This window comes from Apteryx mantelli, chromosome Z, assembly GCF_036417845.1.
Source record: "Apteryx mantelli isolate bAptMan1 chromosome Z, bAptMan1.hap1, whole genome shotgun sequence".
Lineage (NCBI taxonomy): Eukaryota > Metazoa > Chordata > Aves > Apterygiformes > Apterygidae > Apteryx > Apteryx mantelli.
In genome coordinates, this window is record NC_090020.1 from 16,231,162 (window position 1) to 16,254,050 (window position 22,889).

Sequence of the window (22,889 nt, forward strand, 5' to 3'; positions counted from 1 at the left end):
ATGAATTCCAGAGTGTTGCTGACCTGCTACTTCCACCCAGCCACTCTCTACTTCTGCTAGGGTGATACGCAATTTCTTGAGCTAGAATTCATTCATCATTTGATGGCATGATTTCATTCTTGCCCGGCTGAGCGTGACCAATGAGAAAATGCACTCTGCTTTGCTCACCGAGATCCAGTTATCACCATAGACCCACCTTCCCTTCACTCGTACGCCGGAAATTTGTGCTCTGAGTATGTGAGGGGAACAGCACACAGAGCTCTGTGTGTGCCTGCAAGGACCAGGCGTCTTCCCAAAAACCTTAGCGGCAGTAGCAGCACCACCCAACAGTCACATGCATACTCAGAGAAAATGACAAGAACAATAGCAGGAAATGTTTAAGGGTGGAAACAACAAACCAAACACAGCCCACATTTCTAGGTGCTTCCTGATTGGCTTGATTTGCCTAGGCAAGAACACTTCAAATAACCTTGGAGTTATCCCACCACAGTGAAATCTCTCTCCTTTGAAGCTGAATTTGTCTAATGCTTTCTTGGAAAACAGGAACGCTTGCTACCAAACTTAAATAAATAAGTAAGCAAAACACAAAAGCTTTAAGGAAGATCAGACTGATGAGATGGAATCAGGGTGCTGCCATTGCTTGGCTCAGGGCGGCAGCAGCTTGGTAGGTCTTTAACTGCTCAAGGTACAGAATGATTGTGCAGGACGGTCTGTCCATTCCCATAGGACATTTTCCTTGCCTCACATCAGCCTTCACCCTAGATAAATGGGCTGTTAATTCTTGTAAATGAATAATAGCGGAGGACATATTTGCAAAGCTCAAATCCAAGAATCTGTTTGTATCAAGAAATAAACAAGGCAAATAACAGCTCCCACTGGGTGTTCCTCTTCCTGCCCTGCTGTTCTTTTTCTGTCCCTGGCTCCTAAGTCACTCTTGGCAAGCAGTGCATGGGGAATGCATTTGTGTGTTTGTGAGGGGCACATAATATGGGGAATTTTTAAAGGGACCTAACAAAGTTCAATGCCTAAGACACACTGTCTGTTAGCTGCGTGTAGTCGTCTAACTCCCTTTGCTAGGGACTTCTTAAGGGCACTTAAAATTCCAGGCAGTCTCTAACTAAAGGACAGCACAGAAGGCAAGGAAAGGCTTGTTAAAAAAAGGTCAGGTAAGATCACTGTAAGTTGTAGTTTTCCATGGTAGTAGGGTCGTTGTGCTATAACAGTCACAGCCAAGATGTAGGGAAGGTTTCATCACATCAGTCATAATGCTTCTGGTTGAATTTTCACATTTGCAGTGTAGTAGCCTAAATTCTAAGGGTCTCATTTTCATCTTGTATTATTCTCAGACACCTATCCTTTGACTATATTCATCCATCAGATGACATGCCTTAGGTCAGCACGTTGGATCCTGGGCAGCACTTAATTCTTACACCAACAAATAGGCTTATAAGTACCATGTTCCTTGAAACAGCATGTTTTAAGCAGCCATTGCAAAATATTTTCAGAGAAAGTGAATAGAAAATTCTTTATTTGCACCAAAAATCCACTACTTAGTATTGAGCCCTTGCAGACATTAGAAGCAGATTTGACCCAAGTTGAATGAAAATCATAGAAACCTTATATATAAGTGCACCTGTGGATCAGTAAGTATCTACAATTAGCAATACCAGCTAACAAATCTACCTGGGAAAAGCATGTTCTGATGTATAATTGGACTGTATAGGATTGGAGAATGTATTGGATCAAGATGAGGAAATGGAGGCAGACAGAAGTGATTTGCTGAAGGCTGCATGGCAGGGATAAAACACAGGCAAATCTAGTCTGTGCTTGCTTTGTTTGATAACATGGCTTTTCTTATGAATAATAACTGCATCTTTTGATTAATAATCAGACTGCATTTGAAGGAGTCATTTGCATTTGCTTCTAAATTGTTAAAAGTCAAACATGGTGGGGGGATGGAAGGGATTCAAACCATCCCAAATGAGAATTACACAAGGAGTGAAATCCTGGTTTGTAAGGAGTAAGTGCCTGAATGGAGCCAGCCACCTCAACAGAGGAAATGCTGGAGTCTGGTATGGAAATAACATGTGCAGGAATTCAAGGAATGGCAAGAAATATCAACTAGGAGGAAAAAAAAAAAAAAGGAGAGAGCAGAATGTAAAAAAACTCTTGTCTTTCACTTGGTGTGCATATATCTACATGCATATTAGGGCAAATCCACAGATCAAGGCATTTTCAGGGGTGCTCTAAGGTACTCCTGGTTAGACTTGGGCTGTAATAAATCTAACATATATATTAAAAACTAGTATATACTTCCATTAAACTTCCTTTAATCTTCTACTGACATTAGTAGGTATTAGAATAGGCTGGTAAGTGCTTTTTGGTGCTGAAATTTAGTTAGATACCATGTGCCAACAGTAAGACAAGAGATGTTACAATGGAGTACAGTGCATCATTTCAAATAGTTTCTTCAAAAGAATCATGTGTCATACTATGAAACTTTAGTGCACATCTTCATGGCTATACAGAACTTCTGCATCTCATCAAGGCACCTAGAAAATTAGAATGGCCTCTGATGCCTTTATTTATTTATTTATTTATTTATTCACATATGTACCCTTATTCTCTTTATTAACAGAATAGAGACCCTGAGTTTGCTAGGAGCCATGAGAGCACTGGCACTACAGAGAAACAAGCAGGCAGATACTGATGTAACCACTGCTACATCGTATTAGTGCCCATTCCAGGAAATCTAAGTAATAGGTACATTGGAGGAAAAATAATATTTACTTCAAAAATATTTATATCCTTGAGAGTGAAAAAAACGATCTCTGGCCTAAGAGGAGTGGAAAGAACTGTCATTACAAACTGAGCAAGAAAGAGAGGAAATATGTTAATCAGCAGTTCAAAAAACTATTTCTCACCGTGGGGAAAAATACTCACACACACTTTCATCTACTGTGTGTACTTTGGATATAGAGAAAGTATTTTTCTTTGATCAGTTGCTAGGTCTGTAAAATTAGATTTATCTCAGAAAGTTTGGCCATATATAACCATGCTGATATTTATATGACACTGATAAAATGGCTTTGCTGAGTGTCTTCGTGGAGGGGCTGAGTAATGTAGACTCCCACATCACTGTTTCATATCAAGTAGTCAGCCTCACAGATCTGCACTGCTCAGGCTCAGTGGTCTTTGCTTCATCTTCTGCATCTTCTGCAGTGGTCCATCTACATTCATTCCTCTCTGACCAAAAAGAGCTTCAAACACAGCTCAGGAAAGGATATATAGGAAAAAACATTACCAAGTGTTTCCAAAGCACATTAACTCTTTTGATTCCCGTGGTCTCCAGATGAAGGGTTTTCAGGCCCTTTTTGATCAAAGTCCTTGTTTAACACAGAGACTGCAAACTGTCCATTGCCAGTAGTATGTTTAAGCTTCTCTCAGCACCTGTGGCCCCACTGGTGCAGTCTATATCATCGTTTCCCAGTGGTTATGTCAAGCAGAAATGCAACAAAAGGTCAATGGTAATTTTTAGGGAATTATATATGTATATGCCTAAAACTTTGTGCCATATGAGCATGCATAGACTCCCTCAGTTCAAGTACTGCTGCTCCCATCAGCTGTAAATGATGCTTAGGTTTTTCCCTGGTATAGAATTATAAGACTGTACATGTGGTTCATCCTATAAGCTAGGGACGGGTCTTGGTCCCCTGTGAAACATGATCCCCTGTGCTCTGAAGACCTCTTTACTGAGGAGCATAACTTTTAGTGAAGGCAACAGGAGAGCCAGCCAGCAGATATGGATGTTGGTTGACCGGTCAGTCAAAAATGAGCATACTTGGCTTACATGAGAGGTAGAGGAGGAGAAAGGAAGCAGAAAAGCCAGTATACATGGAAATAATATTTTAATAGGAAAGAAGGTGATGTATTCAGAGAAAAAAATGAACAGAAAGTGACTATGAGGGAAGGGACAGACAGGCATGGGGTACTGGGAAATGAAGTGGTGATGAAGGAAAGGAATCCTCAGAAAAGAAGAGGAAGGTTGAAGAGGAAAGAGAGCAAGTGAAAGAAAAGGAATGGAAAAGGAGACATACAGGGCTTGGCTTAGAATATATTTCCCTGTCTTCTGTTTTTCTACACTATATTAGCAGAAAGCAGTGTCTGCGTGTTCAGGTTGAGGAGTTAGCTTGAATCAGGAAACTTGTATGCCTCCGGCTAGCTGAAACAGAGCTAGTCACACTAACACTTCTCTCTGATCTGAGCATGCAGCTACAGTTGACTGACAGGCTGGAGGGCTGACATATGCTGTAAGAAGCATTAAAATTGAGCAAAGTAGTCAGGGCAGAGAAACTCCAAAGATCAGAGTTAGATTTAGGGCAAGCTGGGTAAACCTATAATGTTTCCTAAGGCACTACTCGGTGTCTACTCTTAACTCCTGTGTTGCACAGAAATAAATGACCATCACCTTGTTTGCTGCCAGAATATGTCCTACAAGCACTTCAGATCCAGCTGTGCTCCATGATTGAAGAGCATTGCCAAGATCCCAGCTATGGGGACACCATCAAAGCCAACATCCTGATGTAAGCAACTGTCAGGCATTCATCTTTCACTGTCCCCTCTGTACCCACCCTCCACCAGCCTACTGCGCTGCTATGGACTGTTGATGACAGAAAGTGGCAAGACTGCTGCTCTCTGCAAGGCTCACAGTGCAAGATCCTCAGCAGTTCCAGCCGTTTCCAGCTCCCACTGGAAAAGCAGACAGGAAGCACCTCCCTTGGATTCTCAGTTCAAGGAAAGTGCAGGAGGCAGGAGGAGACAGTGGAGGAAATGTCCCTTTCCCTTGTGCCACTTGCAGGGCATGCCACATGGTGTTCTTCCCTTCAAGAGCCAGCCCAATTTTTGCTTTGGAGCTGGTAGGAAGCAAGTCCTCTCTTTCCTTGCATCGTGTCTCAGTCAGGCCTTGCACTGAGCACCCTCATGCTGAAGAGGCAACAGGAGGAGCGCAGGAGAAACAAAAGCTCCGGGACCTGAAGAAAGCGACTCTTTCCAAGCTGTGTCCCTCACCCAGAGCAGGAAAGTGAAATGTTTGCATAGTTCCTCAAGGCCAGGGCTCCACAGTGAGCTTGTTGCTCACCAAGCAGCACTCAACCTTCCAGGCAGGTGGTGAGACGTGAATCTGAGTCCCTGGGGAAGCCTGAGTAACCCTCTCCCTGCAGTGACCTGAGGCCAGGCAGAGGATGACATGCCTGCTCCAGCACCTGCTCCAGCCTTAGCTAACCGTGAGGTTAAACTCAGCTGCAGAGATCTGTGTTTGTCAGAACAGAAGTCTCAGGTGCAGACAAGCCACCAGAGAGATGTCGTTATTCCTGCTCCATGCCATCTGGGCGAGAGCTGTTCTGCAAGCAAGCAGAAGACTTAGTCCCCCGGGCTGTGGCACTGCCAACTCACCAGTAGTAATCAGCTGTAGCATATCTCTGGCTTCCTGGCTGCTCAGTAACCTGATTGGTTTGGGCATTGTTCATCCTGGTGTGCAGGTTGCCTGGTAAAAAAAAAGCAGTTAAATCCCTAACCCTGGGTGGGTGTGCCTCATCTGTCCCGCCACTCCCAACCAACCTAACAATTGAGTTTAAGAAAAGAGTGATTCCTAGGACAAAGTGAGGAAAAGCCTCAATGGCAGCAGGTACCTGGTTCCCCCAGAGGGTAGGTGGGATTTGGCAATGCTGAATAGGAAGAGAAGGAGGTTATTCCCTAGGCAAATATATAGACTTCCTGCTGCCTCCCATGTGATTTGCTTTTCCATGAAGCACTGCTGGACTCTAAGCTTCCAGAAGTTTATTGCATTTCTGTTTCAGCCCATCCAGAGACAGCTGTAATTTTCAAAAAGGACATAAAATAAATGGACAGTGTCTATCTAAAGCCTCTATAGGGGACAACCATTTCCTGGTGATAGGCCCACCCTGCAGCAGCTGGCTGTTAGAGCGTCCTGTCTTTGTAGTCATTCTGGTATGAGTCGAGAAAAGTAAACTTGAGTGTGGGCTCTGCCCCAGACTCCCCATGACCCTTAGCAGTTCATCTCTCTGGGTATCAGCTGGTTCTGCAACACAGGGAGGAAAAGTGCTTTCTCCATGTGTGCATGGGAGGCTGCAAACTCTTCAGGGCAAAACCTTTAAGCAATTTTTTTTAGTTCTCTTCATTAAAAAGAAGGTGGAGATAAAACCTACACTGTTTTTCTGAGCTTTCTGCCTTTCTTGTAATGCTGCTCAATAACTGAATGTGGTCTCTTGCACACCGATATATACAGGGTTGCATAAAAACACTCTCATTTTGTGGCAGCTTATGGGATGGATGTTGCATAAAAGTCATGGATACATTTTGACTGTATATCCATGCTAGCATTGGATAACAATAGTAGTAGTAGCTAGTACTGCTACACTGTGGAAGAATGAGCACTCAAAAGTCCTCCCTATATTGCACTCCCTTTATTTTTGGACTTCTCCCGAACTATAAATAACACAGCCCACTGTACAGCTGAACTGCTGGCACCTGTTACTAAACCTAAATGAATTTTCATGTGCGTAGCTGCACTGTGTCAGCAAGCTGTTTCTTGCAGGGCTGGCTGCACCTGTGTTCCTTTCCTGGCCTCTCCGAGTGCACGCCGCCACACACTTGGGCTTTGTGCTGAGGGGAGCTGCACGTTCACCCTCCCTCAGGCCGTCCTGTCTTGCAGCACACGCTTCCCAGCCCTGGGCTTCGCAGCAACAGTTGTTCCCTTTCTGGAGCCTATTCCCAGCATTCAAAGCACCCAAACAGTCTGCTGAAATGCCTCCCACAGGGAGGAGCAAAGCACAGCATAGGGGGAAGAAGGTTTTACAACTGCAGGCCATGTAGGCACGTTTGCCCTTCCCTTGTCAGCTAGACATTGTGTCCTCAGGCATCCCAGGGACAACTCTCCTTGCCAGCTTTTTTTTCTGAAGCATTTCTCAGTCAGCTGTCTGTGTGTTCAGAGCCAGAGGAAAATTCCCCTCACTCACCCAGACTGCTTTTCTCTCTCAGTCCACAAAGTGTGATCCTGCTTGTCCAAACAAGTTCATTTGAAGCTGTGAGAGAGCAAGCAAGCATCTTCAGGACTTATTGTCTTTTCTAAGGCTTTCAACATATTCCAATTACAATTACCAAAATACAGCACAGGTATCTTCTCTCAAACGACTACCTTATTTTTTCTGCTCTCTTCCTACCATCCCAGCTGGTACAAGCCAATAAAACCACAAAGGAAGCATTCCAGTTCTAGTAATGTAACACTCTCACGTTATTCAGTGTAACTCCCTGTCTGTCCAGATACGGAAAACTACGTGTGTGGCTTTCCACAGTGCAAAATGTTTTATATCATGGCTCTCACTTCATTTACGTTATTTCAATGTTTTCAACACTGGATCAAGAGGCTCCAAAGGAAGAAGGCTTGTCATGGCTCTGGATTGGGAAAGAAAAAGAAAACAATAACAAAGGTGAAGAGACAAGACAAAACCCAGCTTCATGAAGAAGAGCTATGTTCCTTGAAATCTAAATACCCCTTCACAGCTCACAGAGCTGGGCCAAGAAAACAGGACAATTTTTGCTACTGTTTTTTTTAAACACAGGTGCTCCAAGAGATGGATAATTCAAGAGCCATACTTTACCAGAGCAGGTTAAACTATCAGAGTCTTTACTCAATTGATCAGGGAAATAAAGCAATTAATCAAAGTCTGCCAAGTCCTACGTAGAGTCTGGACAGGAGTTTTCAAACCAAAATGCTCAAATACAAGCAGATGGGTAAGTGGACTGTTGGCTCTTTCGACATGATGGTCATTGACGAGGGAACCGGGTTCATGTAGGGTGTAAGGCCATTTCCCAAATGAAGGCTGAGCAATATGCTTCTCCTCAGAGTAAGGGCAAACATAAGAGGCATAGTAATTCACTGGTTTCCAGTCAGTGGTTTGCACTCTGCTGAAGCAGTGCACTGTAGCTCCAGGAAGGTTATAATCTCTCCCAGGTTGGAGACATTTGAACAGAACTGGAAGAATTTGGCCCCAGGACGCTCTGACTTGTAAAATCCACCAGCAAGTGTGGGTTGTAGATGCCTTGGGGGAAAGAGTTTTTGTGCTTAAGGTGATATGAGGAGATGATGCTAGAATGAGATAACACACTTCTAAAATAGAGAAAAAATCAGGCTATGAAAAAGCAGTTCCAGCTGGTGGAAGAGTCACTCTAGAGAATGATGGATGTCCCTATGATGGAGGAATTTAAAGCTACACTGAACAAACCACTGGCATAAATTAGGAAACAAACACATCGTTGCTTTGGCAAGGAAAGCAGCATGACTGTGTATTACATTATTCCATGTATAACTTCTGAAATTCCAGGTCAAAGCATTTGCATTAGTTCATCACAAAACCTTCTACATGTGGAGCAAGCAACATTTTACCAACTAACTCAAGATAAAGATTGTTCAGTTTTACACCTCATGTTTAGCTCAAGAAATCCTGTGACCAGTGCTTGACATGTTCGTCTTGATTTGGCTAACCTAACACAGATTAACCTTGTCCTAAATCAGTCAGATGCAAAGTATTAGCTATCTTTCTACGTGCATGTATCTACACATCTACTCTAAACAGGAACTGGAGTTAAGCAGAGTTTCTCCTCTCTCCCCAAGTTCTTTAACTGGCACTGGGATTCAGCTTTTTCTTGTTGAAGGGAATGGTTTCTCTTCCTATGTATTCAGGAAGATTCGTACAGATTACCAGAGAAACTCATTCAGCATCCTGCCTGAATCTCATTTGCAAGCATTGATTGGTGATAATGTATTCCCAGTCTTTAAAGTCATGGAGTTTTTCCCTTTTCAAAGATGCTAAATAAGTTTGCTGCTTTTGATTAGCAGCTGCACTCTGTAAACAACACCCTTTTGGAAATCATAAGATGTGCACTGCCAGCTTTCCTCTTTGAAGGTGAGCTATTCAGAAAGGATGAGCTCTGCAGAAAGGCTAAAGTAAGAGGCATTGAATTACCCAGCTCTGGAATGCCATTTCAAATCCTGAAACAGACATGAAATCAAGCAGTTTTTGCCATCCGTACTGGGTGTGTGTAGATAGATAGTGACATCCACAAATGATTCAGTTGGTTTTGGCACAACTGCCTGGGCATGTTGAGAAAACTGAGCCAATGCAGAAACTAAATCAAGTATTAATGAATGACTTTCCCTCCCCTATGGCAGATATGAAGGGCACTGTTGATGAATATGGCATCTAGGTAAATAGTCCAGGTTCTTAGGAGTTGCCATCTTGCTGATGCTTGGCATTTGACATGAGTATAAGACACTGGACTAGGATTCAGGGTAAAGTTTCACATATCTCTCATCAGTGCTGGTTTGAAGGGCCAAAATGTGAGATTTACACATCTTGCAGGGGGAACCCTTTCCCCACTGTTCTAGGTCACTCATTCCTTCCCTTGAAAGTTTATTTTGCAACATCATTCTGAGCCCAGGTGAGATAACAGGTGCAGCTTACCCTGCAGCCCCCAAAACCAGTAGAGTGACAAAGAAGTGGGAGTGAGAGGCCCATGGGGTGGAGCTTTGTAACCAGCACTCTTTTGAGAAAACAGCGTGTGGCTCTCTGCTCACAGAAGGGTGGGTCTTGCACACTGGGACTCAGTTGCCCAGAAGAGAACCTTCCACATTTTCTGATTTTGTCCTGTGGTCAAAAGCCTCGTCAGGGCCACATCCATAAGACAGGCACTGAGTTTGTAGCACAGAGATCAAATTCATCCCTACATGCAAGCCCAGTTCCCCCTAAATTTGTTTTTTAACTTACTTGTTTATTCAGCATCAAGGGGGTTTCTTGCACTTCTCTCCTTGTGAGTGTGCCATTTTAATACCAGTTGTAACACCTCAGGAATTTCAGTTCTCCGAGACCTTGAACTAATTCTTGTTATACAGGCCCATGTCTTCTTTGTGGCTTTCACAGGTTGAATTAGGCTGTCAGTAAAGCGATGGCAAAATAATCAGTTTACAGCTGAGCCATCCGCCACCCTGTGTATGAGTCTGTCACCTTTTCCCGTCAAGTGTTTACGCTGATAAAGCCTTTCCTGTTTTCCTCTTAAGTTCTGAATTCTTATATATTTTTCTTATTGGTGCTGATGAATGTTCCTTTTTGCACTGACATGAGTGTGCGTGTGCAGCAGAAAAATTTTTATTATGTTTCTATCTTCACTGCAGAAACGATATGAGTATTTCTCATGTTGCTGGGTACAATCCAGCATGCAGAGCTAATACGGGCTAAAGAAATTGATCCATAAATCTGCTGTTCTCCCTATTTGTACTACTGTTACCATCACATCTTAAAAACAAAACACTGCTGACCTTTGTCCCAAGTGTAGGTATCTCCAGAAATCATGTATGTGCCAGAGTTAATTAGGTGGACAGAGGAGGCTGTGTTTTCTTGAGGCATAGTTTTGCTTACTATGGATTTGTCTGTCCTTATTGCAAAGCAGTGTGACTCTGTGCTGGTCACGTGAGTGCCACTGGAAGACACTGCTTACGGTCCCTGCGGTCAAGGTAAAGGCACAAAGAGACCTGTTATTCAGAACAGCCACTGTGTTTCAACAGAGAAGAAAGCCATGGTCTGAGTCTGTGGGTTTCAACATCTTAGAATGGGAAATAGAGAAAATCTTTCACCTAGAGAAAGTGAAGCCTTCACCTTCAGCCTGGAGCAGAAAAATCAGCCCTATATACAAACATAATGTTTTCTAGATACTGAGCACCAAACATAAACACTCATGCACACATGCATATACTCTTTCCCCACGGTACCAAGCCTGCCTTTCTCCATCTTCAGCTCTTGATGCTTCCTGCTTAATTCCCCTCTTAACCATCAAAATGAAGCAATCTTCTATGTTCCCCAATACCTCATTTCGTGATGCTCCCTACATGTCTGTAGGACAGTTCATTCACTGTTTCCTCCTTCATCATTCACTTCATTCCTTCATTCACTATTTCCTTCCTTATCTCCTGTTCTCACTGCCTGCCTTGCCTACACTAGTGTGGCAGGCTTTAACTGGGACAAAGTCTCACAAAACATATGGGCCAGACTTTCTTTAGCTGTCTGGCTTGTTCTTTTCCACTGCAGTGTTGAGCTATTCTGGTGTGAATTTTGCTGGGCATCATGTGTTATACCCATGGACTATGAAAGAAAAAGTCTGTGAGTAGCCTTAGAGAATCTTATTTTTTTCCCCCATCCTTGGAGTTTCTGAGACCCTCAAAAGGGATAAAGCCCTAAGCAACCTGATCTGATCTCATGACTGACCTTGCTTTGAGCTGGCGGTTAGACTAGAGACCTCTTGAGGTTTCTTCCAGCCCGAGTTATCTTATGAGCCTAGCATCTTATTTACCAAGGCATCAGGGTGCTCTCAAACGACCACTGACAGCAAAATGCTGTCCAAGAGGTGAGATCCCTGAATATTACCATCTTTTCTTTTATTCAGAGTACCTTCTCCTTCACAGAGGGACAGCACCATTAATGTAACAAACCTTCCCTCGAGGCATCTCACCTGGGTTACTTGACTGGTCTTCTCAGTGCTAAACCTGAGCAGTACATAGGACACTACATGGTTTCATAGTCACTAACTGGGGGGGTTGACTCCAGCCTCCAGGACGCCACATCAGGATATAGGAATCTTTGAAAAGTATTGGATTTGCTCATGGTGCTTTAGGATCAGGTGCTTCCAGAAGACTGAAGCCAAAAATTCGCTGCTGACTGCACTACTGGGAATAGCCCAGCACTACCCAGAGGCGCTGTCAAGATAACCTCTTTCCTGTCTCAAGTTCCTCATGACAAGGAAGTGGAATTTTAGATGTGGTGAGAGGAACTCAGCCCATTACAGCTGAGGAAATCGCACCACTTAAAAATATTGTTATAACATCAGGCATTTTATGGCAGCCATCAATTAAAGGAAGCTAAAAGACAGGCAAGCCATCAGCAAAACAGACGTAGATTTCTGAATGACGAAATCTCCCCTGTTTGTTTCTATGATATTCAGGGAAACAGGATTCTGTGTACATTCATTATAAAAATGTGTCTGTGCCAAAGCAGCTCCTGAGTCCATGACCAGTTTTTTTCTCCCTACAGAAACATCTTCACAAATCCCAGTTATCAGATAACTACTTGAGCCAAAAAGCAGCAATATTAACAATCTGTTTTTACACTGCTACTACCCTATCTCAATATCTATTTTCCTTTTTATTTATTCCCTGCAGCACTCCAGATATTGTAGTTTTTATTTTGCTGGCTTTATTGTTGTTGCCATCTTCCACACTCCAGCCTGAAATCCATTAAGAAGCCAGGAACAAGGGAATTATAAGGCTTCCTTACCAGGTGTCAGATGACAATTAAAGCACGTGCTTTTTAAACCAGTCTAGAAGAAAAGGATATTATTGAATATTTTACAGATTTACACTGGAAGAATATAAGGGTTTTGTGTATGTATGTATGTGTATGTGTGTACTCTAGATGAACTTATTACTGTTTAGATTTTGTATATAGCATATTCCCCGAAAACAGATACTAGTGCATTTTGTTTTTCATACTGAATTTGCATGAGTGCACTATATCTTGTTACTGAAAAAAGCAAGCAGTTCTTTCTATCACCCAGCAATTTTGGTGATATGAAGTTCACTAAAAAAAGATAAAGGCAGCAAAACAGTCTCTGGTTTGTGTTATTATTTTAACATTTTCATTGCTGGTCCCCTATGTAAGAATGCTGTCGAAAGGAGAGGGTGAGAACTCTAGGTCCCTACTGAAGAACAGAAATTTGCCAGTGAGGTCTGTGGCACCTATGTGGTTTCCTGATCAATGTATATAACAGCGCACATGGAAACCTATGCCCTTTAGCATTTCTGTTGCCTCAGGTACTTTAGCAGCCTTAAGGTACTTCAGCCCTGGCCTTTAAATGTAGAAAACACAGATGAAAGTGGTGTGACATTAAATGAAAAGAAATAAAATGACCTCCTGTGGATATTAATACTTGGAAAATGATCCCTGTGCTATATAACAGGTCAGCTCTGGCTGAACATTACTGAGTCATTAGTGTTTTTCCTGGAACAATTAGGAAGAGCAGAACCAAGAGCTCAGTACTTTAGCTAGCCATATCAATTTCTCCAGGACTAGACTCATTCTACACAGGGACTGGGAGACTCTTAGCCCATCTGTGCTGATTTCAATGGAAGAATGGTAATTTGCACTCATGGCACAAGTTACATGCATTCTTACTTAATGTCGCATAGGAAATCTGTGATCATACCAGTTTTACCCATTTCTCTAAATCCTGGCAGCTTTATCTCCATTCCTTTCCTCTTCAGTAATTTGTTGTTATTCCTGCTTCTGAAAGGAGCTGAAGAAGGAATTCAGAAAAAAGAACAAGATGCGTTGTCAAAAAGAGGGTGATCTAATGTTGTATCTGCCTGACCTCTTTTAATGGCGAAGGTAGTCCGGCATTAATGCAGCAGAGACAGAGGAAGTGAACCAGAAAAGGAGGATAAGAGATACATAATGAAATAAAAACAAAAGAGTGAACAGCCAGAAAGTAAAAAAATATAAATCCAAGCAATTCCTGTGTGTGGATGTGCAAGTGCATGTGCAAATGTGCATGTGCATGTATTTGAAACAAACTTTCTAGGGAGAATAAATAATTCATGAAAAACCTCTTACAGTTCTGAGCTGGTGCACAAAAAATGATGCATTTATGATCATCCCAAATTACAAGAAGTCCAGATGCTGATAGCCTTACATCAAATGAGCTGCCTTACACTGCACATGCTCACAGTGAATTCATTGTCATAAATGATTAACTAATGTCCAGTTCATTTGAAAGAGAAAGGACTTCTTTCTTCCCCTGTATTTTGTTGTTGCTGACTTTTATGCATTCCTGTTTTCCAGTCTCTTCCAGATCATGTGGCTAGTAAAATGTAGCAGGCTACAGAATATATATTCTGAATGCTGCTGAGTAATTCACTTAGCAAGAAAAGAAAAATAGCAGTAAACCCCTACTCACCCAACTCTGCAATGTAATTTCTTCTGACCATATAGTAGAATAATTCAAATGCCTTTAGCAGTAAGGTATATATGTGCATGGATCTACTAATCATTCACAGGGACAGGGAAAAAAAAGAAGTCACCTTTCTGTTGACTCCTAAATTCATTAAGTAGGAACATGGCAATAACTGACATCAGTGACAAATGAATTTTTCACTTCACTAGCTGTTCAAAAAAAGATCCTGGGAAGAAAAGTTGGTATGAAACAATATTTTTTGAAAACTTTTTCCTTGAATAACAAAAGAAGGGAAATATTCATCCTGCATCAAATTATTCTATTTCAGCAGCACAAAAATATTTTGTTTCAGAACTGTATTTTTAATTTTTTTAATATTAATTTGAAGAAAACATTTAGTGGGTTGAAACAGCAGTCTTCCAACAGTTCATTTAAAAAGTACTGAAATTAAGTCATTTCAACTTGGTGGGAGGGAGTTCTGTTTTAGAAAGAAAAATTACAGTTTTACAGCTCATCATGGATCTGAGACTATTAAGCATTTACGTATTTCAGGAGACCAAAATCTGCCTTTTTCATGCAGAACAAGTTGTAGCTGCAATGCTTTTGCCTCTCTCTAATGTGAAGTGCTCTCAGCAAATGCCACGTACCTTTCCTCCCTGCATGATCAGAAAGTGGCCCAAAACTTTCCCGGGTGGGTACTTAAAGTTAGACCCCTACATCCATATTTAGGCATGTGAACTAGGCCTTCATTTCACCAGCACCTCAAGCTAGCAAGCCCCTGAGAGGCGCAATCGCCTCCCTCTCTCCTGCCTGGCTGCTCATGGTCACCTTCTCCTTGCCCTCTGCCTTGTGCACCCACAAGCATTTATGAAGTCATGTGTTGAGCAGGGTTGGGGAAAAACAAAAATAATGTCGCTTTAACTTGGATCAGAGCCCTGATCTTTCACCTGAGAAATGGAGGCAGAATAGTAGGAGCAAGCAGCCATGGATACGGAACGAGCACTTGTTTTCATGAAAGTCCTAGGTTATGCTGATCCATCATGTTGACAGAAATATGGTGCAGCAAGTTCTGAACAGCTACAGCTCACTTTGAGACAAAGGAAGTTCTTAATTAGCCATCCCTGACTGAAAATATCCACTTCAGCTCATATTACAGATCATTTTTGAGAAAGTGAGAAAATAGAGTGGTATATATAAAAATTTAGAGAGAGAAAGAGAGAGCGAGAGAGGGTGCTCCAGCACTGACATAAATCATGTAAATAAAAGGAGGTTTGAGTTAAAGTAATGGAGAATCTAACCCTGCACATTTTTGGTTAAATATATCTAAAATCAGAATGAATCACCTCTTAAGAAGTGAGTGAGTGCCATTAGCTCTCAACGAAATCCACAAGAGTGCTGAATGTCTGTTGCCTAAAAAAGAACAAAATTATTTTCCACACAGCTTGTGTTTTTTATTACCTGATGGCTCTGGGGCCCCCGGTATCACCCAGTAACTAGAGGAAGCTTGAATAAATCCACTGCTCTTGGCTATCCTAGAATAGGACTCCAGCCCATACATATTATTGTGGGGAATGAGCAATGTACTGGTTCAAGAAATATTGCTAATGCGAGTGGGTGACTGCCAGCTTCCAGCAGCTGGTTCAAGTTTCATTGTCTGTAGTAAGGAAGGTTAGAAGACACCTATTCCTCTGATTATTACTGCATATTTTTGGTCATATCCAGTACTATGTTTTCTAAAATGAAAGTGCATGCATGAAAGATGGTACAGGAACTGTGGTGAAGGCATACTGAAGTTTATTTTTAATTAAACTGCATGTGTGTTTGCAGAAAAGGATAATAATTATTGTCTTTCTGAAGTAGATCCTTCTATTTTACAAATAATTCAGGAGCCCTTCATGTGCTAGGACAGCAGCTGTGAATAGAAATTATGAAACGTGTTCCTGATGACATTTGAAATGCTAATTAATATCTAGGTAACTAGGGCTCACTGAAATAATTTTTACATGTTCTGTTTTTGTGTGTATGTTCATGTCTGTATGTCTTCCCCAGGTTGGAACACGAAATAGAGAAATTAGAAAGTGAGGAATCCCAAATATCTGCCAAAGAACAAATCATTTTGGAGAAGCTAAAGGAGACTGAGCAATCCTTTGACAACTTGCAAAAGGTATTTAAAAAAAAAACAAAAAACATTCTTGGACACAGACCAAAACCAAGGCAGACCCTTACAGCTTACTGAAAGCAGCTGTTTTTCTGTACTTATGAAAAGAGTGATGGTAGTTCCAGAGAATCTAACTCAAAGCAGGATGAACAAGATCAGAAAAGATATAGAGCTATCAGATCTATTTTAGTTAGGTTATTTGGATTTTCCCTTCCCACTCCAGCTTTTTGAAAAGGGATTTCCATGTCTATCTATCTCCCTAGTTTACCTGCAGGGAAACCATGTGAGACTTTGGCCATACTGGAAGGTGTCAGCGGGATCCTGAAAGGCATCACAAACTTTCCTCCTCTCAAGGGCACTCAGTGATAGTGGCATTTGCCACAAACACCACTTCTGCCTGCAATAAACAGCAAATGTTCTCTTTTCAGGAACACCACATCCGTCTCCCTTGATTTCTAATCACACTTAAACCTGAGTAGCCATATCCCCAGTTACCCATTTTAAAGTGACAAAGAACCATAAAAGCAGACCTAGCATAAAAATATCAAGACCATGCAAATTTTACCCAAAACATGAAAGTTTTAACTAATCTTCTTTTTTTTTTTTTTCCTTTTTGCAGAGGTTCTCACACCAGGATGGTGGTAAGTGCCTTTTTATTACTCTACAGTTTTGGATTTTACAAGAGTTGTTAATAAAGTTTGTTGCAGAGTTTTAAAATGTGAGGATTATTCTATTTATGCCATTTCTAATTTCTTGCTAGAACCATTACCTTTTTCTTTGGTATTACTTGGTGCAAGCACAAATGTCACTATCATTGTGAAATAGTATTCCTTTGGCAAAGCTCCAGCTATTTTTATATGCATGTAAGGGAAAAGAAAACCATGGATGACTTAAAACCATCATCATACAAATTTTATGTTATTGACCCCTTTCACCACAGGACAGCCACACACTACAGAACTCCTTTTCACCTGATTAACAATCAATTTCCTCATGTACACATACTGTAATCATAAACAGTTAAATGCAATGAGGACTATTCTTAATTTACAAGAACAACTTGCTTTTGATTAACATTAGATTACTTCACTAGTGAGTTATATTCTCTGTGTGATGATTCCTACAGAAAGAAAATTTTGCATAGATGGATGAGGATGTAGTAATTCCTAGTTTATGAACTCAGTGCCCTTAATGTGTTTGTTCACACTAAATTCTGATCTATGAATTTAGGTGAATGAGTGAGCAAGAAAACTGGATTGTTCCAGAGTAGCTGGACAGACCCTTTTAGTGCTTCTCCAGGGAGGATATCATGCTGATCCATCTGCAGATAAATCTACGCACCAGAAACTCATTCTCAGTACACACCTTTGAACTGTCCATATGCAAAATATTGAGGTCAGGACTACGACCTCTGGCTGCTGACCGAGTCATCCAATTGCCCATTCTCTGAGCAGACATGAGGAATATGTAGGATGATCCTAATACATTAAGCTTTGGGACGAAACAAAATTACAGTGTAGTATATGAGCTGACTCAAATTTCACTGAATTCATTGAAGGAGTAGATTAGAAAAAGTATCTCCTGGTCTTAAATATAGTGTTCTATTAAACCGAGCTAAAGGATGTTTTTGCAACAATATTGTATACTTATCTCAAGATTAGATTCACAATTTACTACAAATACATTTCTTATTCCTGTCTCCTCAGTCATTCCCCATACTGTATTAATGCACATAACTCCTAAGTGTTCCTTAACAGTAGTCTGTTACGAATATTGCTGGTTGTTTATGGATCTGTTCCCTAAAATATCAAAAACATTTGACTTCTCATTCCATCTTGCAGCCTCTCAGAGTGTGGTACTATTAGCAAATTTTACATGTATACAGTCAAATACCATCATCCAAGTCTGTAATAGATGTATGGAAGAGAAGCAGAGTACTATTCAAGCTACTTTATTGTGACAGTGGTTTCTCAAGTGATTTAGCACACATTGTAGCTGCAGGAGGCAACTCTCAGTCAAGACCATCTACACCTTGAAAGTACTTACCATGAAGAACACAAAAGCAAACTTTAGACATACTTTTGGGGTTGCAAGGTTATGAAACCTAAACTCAGGAGTGAGTTTGGAGACAGCAGAGATCTCAAGGACTTTTTTCTGGTGGTTGGTTGAAGCAGATGTGCAAACTGGTCTTCTGAATTTTAACTAGAGGAGAGCAATAATTGTTCCTATGAAAATGTTGACCTACTCAGCTATTGCTACCCTTTTGTTACAGTATTGTTAATTCATTGTAAAATTAATTAATAGGTACTTCAAAAAAGATTCCAATGGAAATAAATCAAAGGTAGTAAACAACAGATGTCTCTTGTTTGGGGAAGATTTCTTTTTCAGGAGTTAATATTAGCTAGTAAGAAGGGTTTCCTTTTTAAGTCAAAGATCCAGTTCATAAATCTCCATTCCTGTTAGAATTTTAAGCTTCAGGTTACCTCTAGTTGTCAAAAAAAAAAAAAAAAAAGGAAAGGAAATCTGAAGTGTGATGCTCCACTGTAAGAATATTTTTTCTTCCTTTCTGAAGCATTTGGAGTTGGCTACCAGAGAGCAAATAAAGATCCCAAAAGGCAAATACTGTGTGCCTGTGGTAGGCTTCACCAGCAATGGGTCCCTCCTGGACAAACCCCCCAAGTGTACAGGAACCTTTGTGACTCCTGCAAGACAACACCTCTTTAGGTGCATAATGGTAAAATAGAAACCTAAGGAAGCCCCAGTTAGAAATACAAAACAATAGTTTCCCCCAAGGTTCTTTTCTCATAACGTACCCATTTACAATACTCCACTGGGTCTGGAAAGAACCCCACTGCTCTTCAGATTTTACCTGCTTTCAGCAGACCATTCCCTCACAGACTGAGCCAGAAACAAGGATAACTTCTGATTTCTGAAGAGCTGACAGAAAGCTGAAAAATAATGCAAGAGAAAACATAGTACCTACAGAACAAATGTATTATCCCTGCAGAGGGAGCAGGGAATACAGCTAAATTAACCAGCAGTATTCTCTTCTTGAACACGTCTACATGTTACATCTCTTCCTCAGCAACTGGTCCTTCTCAGCTGAGATTATAAGATACTCAGAGATGGACCGAGGTCATCCTCTAAGCAGTTTTATGAAGCAGACTGTGTTCTGCTGCTCTAGAGAAGATCTAGGCTGCAAGCCATCATCCTGACACAGGCCTGCCTCCTACTGTGAACATGATTTGACTATACATCTCCACATAGCAAAAAATGAGCAAGTCCTTTATTTTCTGCTGTCTGACAACAGCCTGTGAGTGTAGCTGATTGCATGAGGCAGAGGACACATACATAACTAACTAAGGACAGTGTGATAACAGATTTTTTCCTCCTTTCAAAAACATGTAGGACTTGTTGTGTTGTAGCAGATCAGCCATCAGTCTGGCAACCATCCATAACTCCCTATAGAGGAAAATGGCAGTACCAATAGATAACAGAGGAAGGCTACATAAAACAGAAACCCAAACCAATACCTAGGGTTTGTGGCCATTTCTTCAATCGCTGCTGTATCCATAAATCTCACATTAACTTGTTCTGCATCCATCCTTCCATTTATTCTAAATGTTGTTATAATACAAAAAGTGACTAATTTCACAGTTGTATCCCTGTGCATGTTTTAGTGTCATATACAACAGTGACAGAGCTTCTGAGTGTTCAGAAAGCACAGCTACATGGCATTCAGAGACCAAAGGGGTTTAGGTGAAGGCTACAAGGAAAGGGGAAGAAGCAACAGTGAGCACTGCTGGCCAGTTAGGTCACCTTCCTTGACCTTCCCACACAAGTTGCATGTACCTTCCCAGAAGCTGGCTGTATTTGGAAATGAGCATTTCTGAGCTAGAAGTCATCCAGACACAATAAACACAAATTCTGCATTTTCCAGGGTATGAGCACACTTTGCCTTCTACAGGTCAGCACACAACAGAAAGCAGAATGGAAAAGCCAAAGCTGGGGACTGTGGGTCTCTCACCCACAGCCATGCTTCTACCAGCCTGCGGTGCCCCCGCAGCTTGATGAGCTTGGGTCACTGACAAACTCTTCACTTAAAACAAGGCATGGGATACACTGCAAATTACATCTTTTGTTGCTTCTTGGGACAGCAGTGGAAAACAAACGTACTGTAGTGCTGTGCTGCATGCACAGTGTGAACCCTTCTCTCTCTTACAAATGGAAAACAAACATCTGTTTCTGTGTGCCTGTGTATTTGTGGCTCTATGTATACATAAAATAAAAGCCACATTAAGATCTGATGTGACTCCCCTGACTGCTGAACTTGCCTCAAGGGTACATTGTCCCCTGCAGCCTTTGGCCATCTATATACAAACTACACATTGCTCCTTTAGCCAATGTGGAGAAGCCACAATCACAGTAACTCTGCAGTTTACAAGTTATTATTAATAAAGGCATGACTGAAAGGCTGGCATTATCCTTGACATGAAGTGTGAAGGGAAAAGTGATTGCAGCGGGGCAAATTAATTCATGGTATAATAATTCCATTGGCTTCAGCAGAGTTTCATTAGGAATCAGTGTTACATGAAGCCTGAACCAAGACTTAGGTGCAAACCTCTGCCTGAAATTGATATGAATTAGCATATATTTGGCAAAGATACGGATCTGGAAACCTGACCTGGATTGTTTAGCTCACAGCACATTGCTTCGAGACCATTAGTTTCCTCTGCTCCATTCTTCATCAGCAGTCTAGCCAAACAGCAAGACAGATGAACACATCCTCAAAGCAGCAGAATACAGGTCTTTGTCGAGTGCTTTCCTCATGTCTTGTAAAAACTTAGCAGTGACTGGTTTTCAGTTGTAAATTTTTAAATAGCCTTTTTATTGGCTCTGCATCTATTGAAATGTGTGACTGCCACAATTATAGTAATGCCAGTTGCTCAGCTGCAGTCAGATCCAGGCTATTCAGCTCTTAGCAAAGCTTCCTGCTCAAACCCTTTATTCATAGTCTTACAGACATGGTGGGCAGGTTGTAATCTGTATTCTCTGTGATGTAACTCTGCAGAGCCCCGGAGGGTTTTGCAGGTTGAATGGTTCTGCCCTTGGAGGTAGAATTTGTAGAAGGTCTTAGGCACTAATTTTAGTGGTAGTTGGATTTTTTCAGGTTAACCAACCCATTGGATAATGAGTTCATCTAATATCTGGCCACAAGCCTCTGTGTGGCAGCTACTCTGAGCAGTTTTGAAGATTCAGTTTTGTGTATGCAGCCTTGAAAGATTGTCTGGCCCTATGTGCTTTCCTAAGCACTTATTAGTCTGAAAATATGGAAAATGCTATAATTCTGAAATGCAGTTTGTTGTAAGCAATAGAAAAGGCCAAAGAACTTATTTTATGGCATTCTTAGATATCAATAACTCACCAAAGGTTGAAAAAAAATCTGAATGAAGTCAGTTCAAATGTGTTTATGTTCCGTCTTACTTTTCATGTAAATGATGCTAATTATGTTTCATCTACCCCCTGTAGAATTGCTCTCCTGTATCCTTTTAAAGGTGTTAAATGAAATAGACCTTGCTGCAAGTAAGATAATGGGAAATGACCATGTTTCTGCCTCTTCATTCTGTTTTGGAAATGCAGGAACTGATAGTATGAGCAAAGCCCCAACTCTTTCTAGCTAAGTATTCCATTTCTGACAGTAACCACCAGTTACTTCAGAAGAAAGTGCAAGAGAGCCCACCCCCACACTGTTCCTTTCTCAAACCAATAATTAGAGATTGTCAGGAACCATGAAGCAACATTTTTAGTATTTATTCTAAGTAACATCCAGAGAAGTTTCTAAACTAAGTCAATATTAGCAACACCTAACACTAACATAAGTATTGTGTCCTAAGGCAGGGTACAAAAAGCTTGTTATAATCAATGGACGTAATCAGTGTCAAAGTGAGAATTACACTCCAAGCTGTAGAATTAATCTCAAGCTGCCAACATGGTCAGCGCGGTTCCCTGTATAGGCACTGGAGAAAATAAACACTTTCAGAGGATTTTTTCTAGGGAAGCTGGACCCTGGGAGGAGAATTGCACCCTTGCAGTGCCTGTTTCCCGTGGACTGCAAAAGAAGTCTGAATGATTAGTTAAGAAGTTCAAGTGTTCATTGATTATTCCCATATGTGGACAGAAAAGTCTGTCACTCAAGTCACTGAGTGAACATGTACTGAAATTAGTGTTGCAGCTGTACACCCCATGGGATGAATAATTCCTTGCTAGATTTCTGCCACTTCTGGAATACAAACTGCCTTCTTATTCCAGTCCCAAAAAACAGCCCCCCTCCCCCCCCCCAAAAAAATTACTTTAGTTCTGAAAAAACTCTTCTGAAAAAAATTACTTCCATTTTCAATAATGTCCTGGTCACTTGCTGACGGTATTTCCCAAAATAACAATGCAAAGCATTGTACCAATTTTTCATCAAAGGCAAGAAACCTTGTAAAAGAAAGCAGCTGTTACTCATCATTGCTCAGTCAGTTGTGTCCTAAATAATTATTTCTCTTAGGGTGTACTGCTAAAAATAAAACATGAAAAACTTTTAGAAGATCCTATGCATTCAAAATACAAAAGCCCATTTGCCAAGACTCCCATTTGTCCATTGAGGTATGAAATA

At 41.2% G+C, this 22,889-nt stretch overlaps 1 protein-coding gene across 1 annotated transcript in view; it reads left to right on the forward strand.

Annotated features, from left to right (window-relative positions):
* LOC106485131 (paralemmin-1) overlaps positions 1–22,889 on the forward strand; it is a 127,589-nt gene that overhangs the window by 97,186 nt on the left and 7,514 nt on the right. Inside the window, exons 4-5 of the mRNA XM_067316729.1 lie at positions 16,123–16,237; positions 16,851–16,872. Of these exons, the coding sequence (XP_067172830.1) occupies positions 16,123–16,237; positions 16,851–16,872 (137 nt within the window). The remainder of the gene's footprint in view (positions 1–16,122; positions 16,238–16,850; positions 16,873–22,889) is intronic.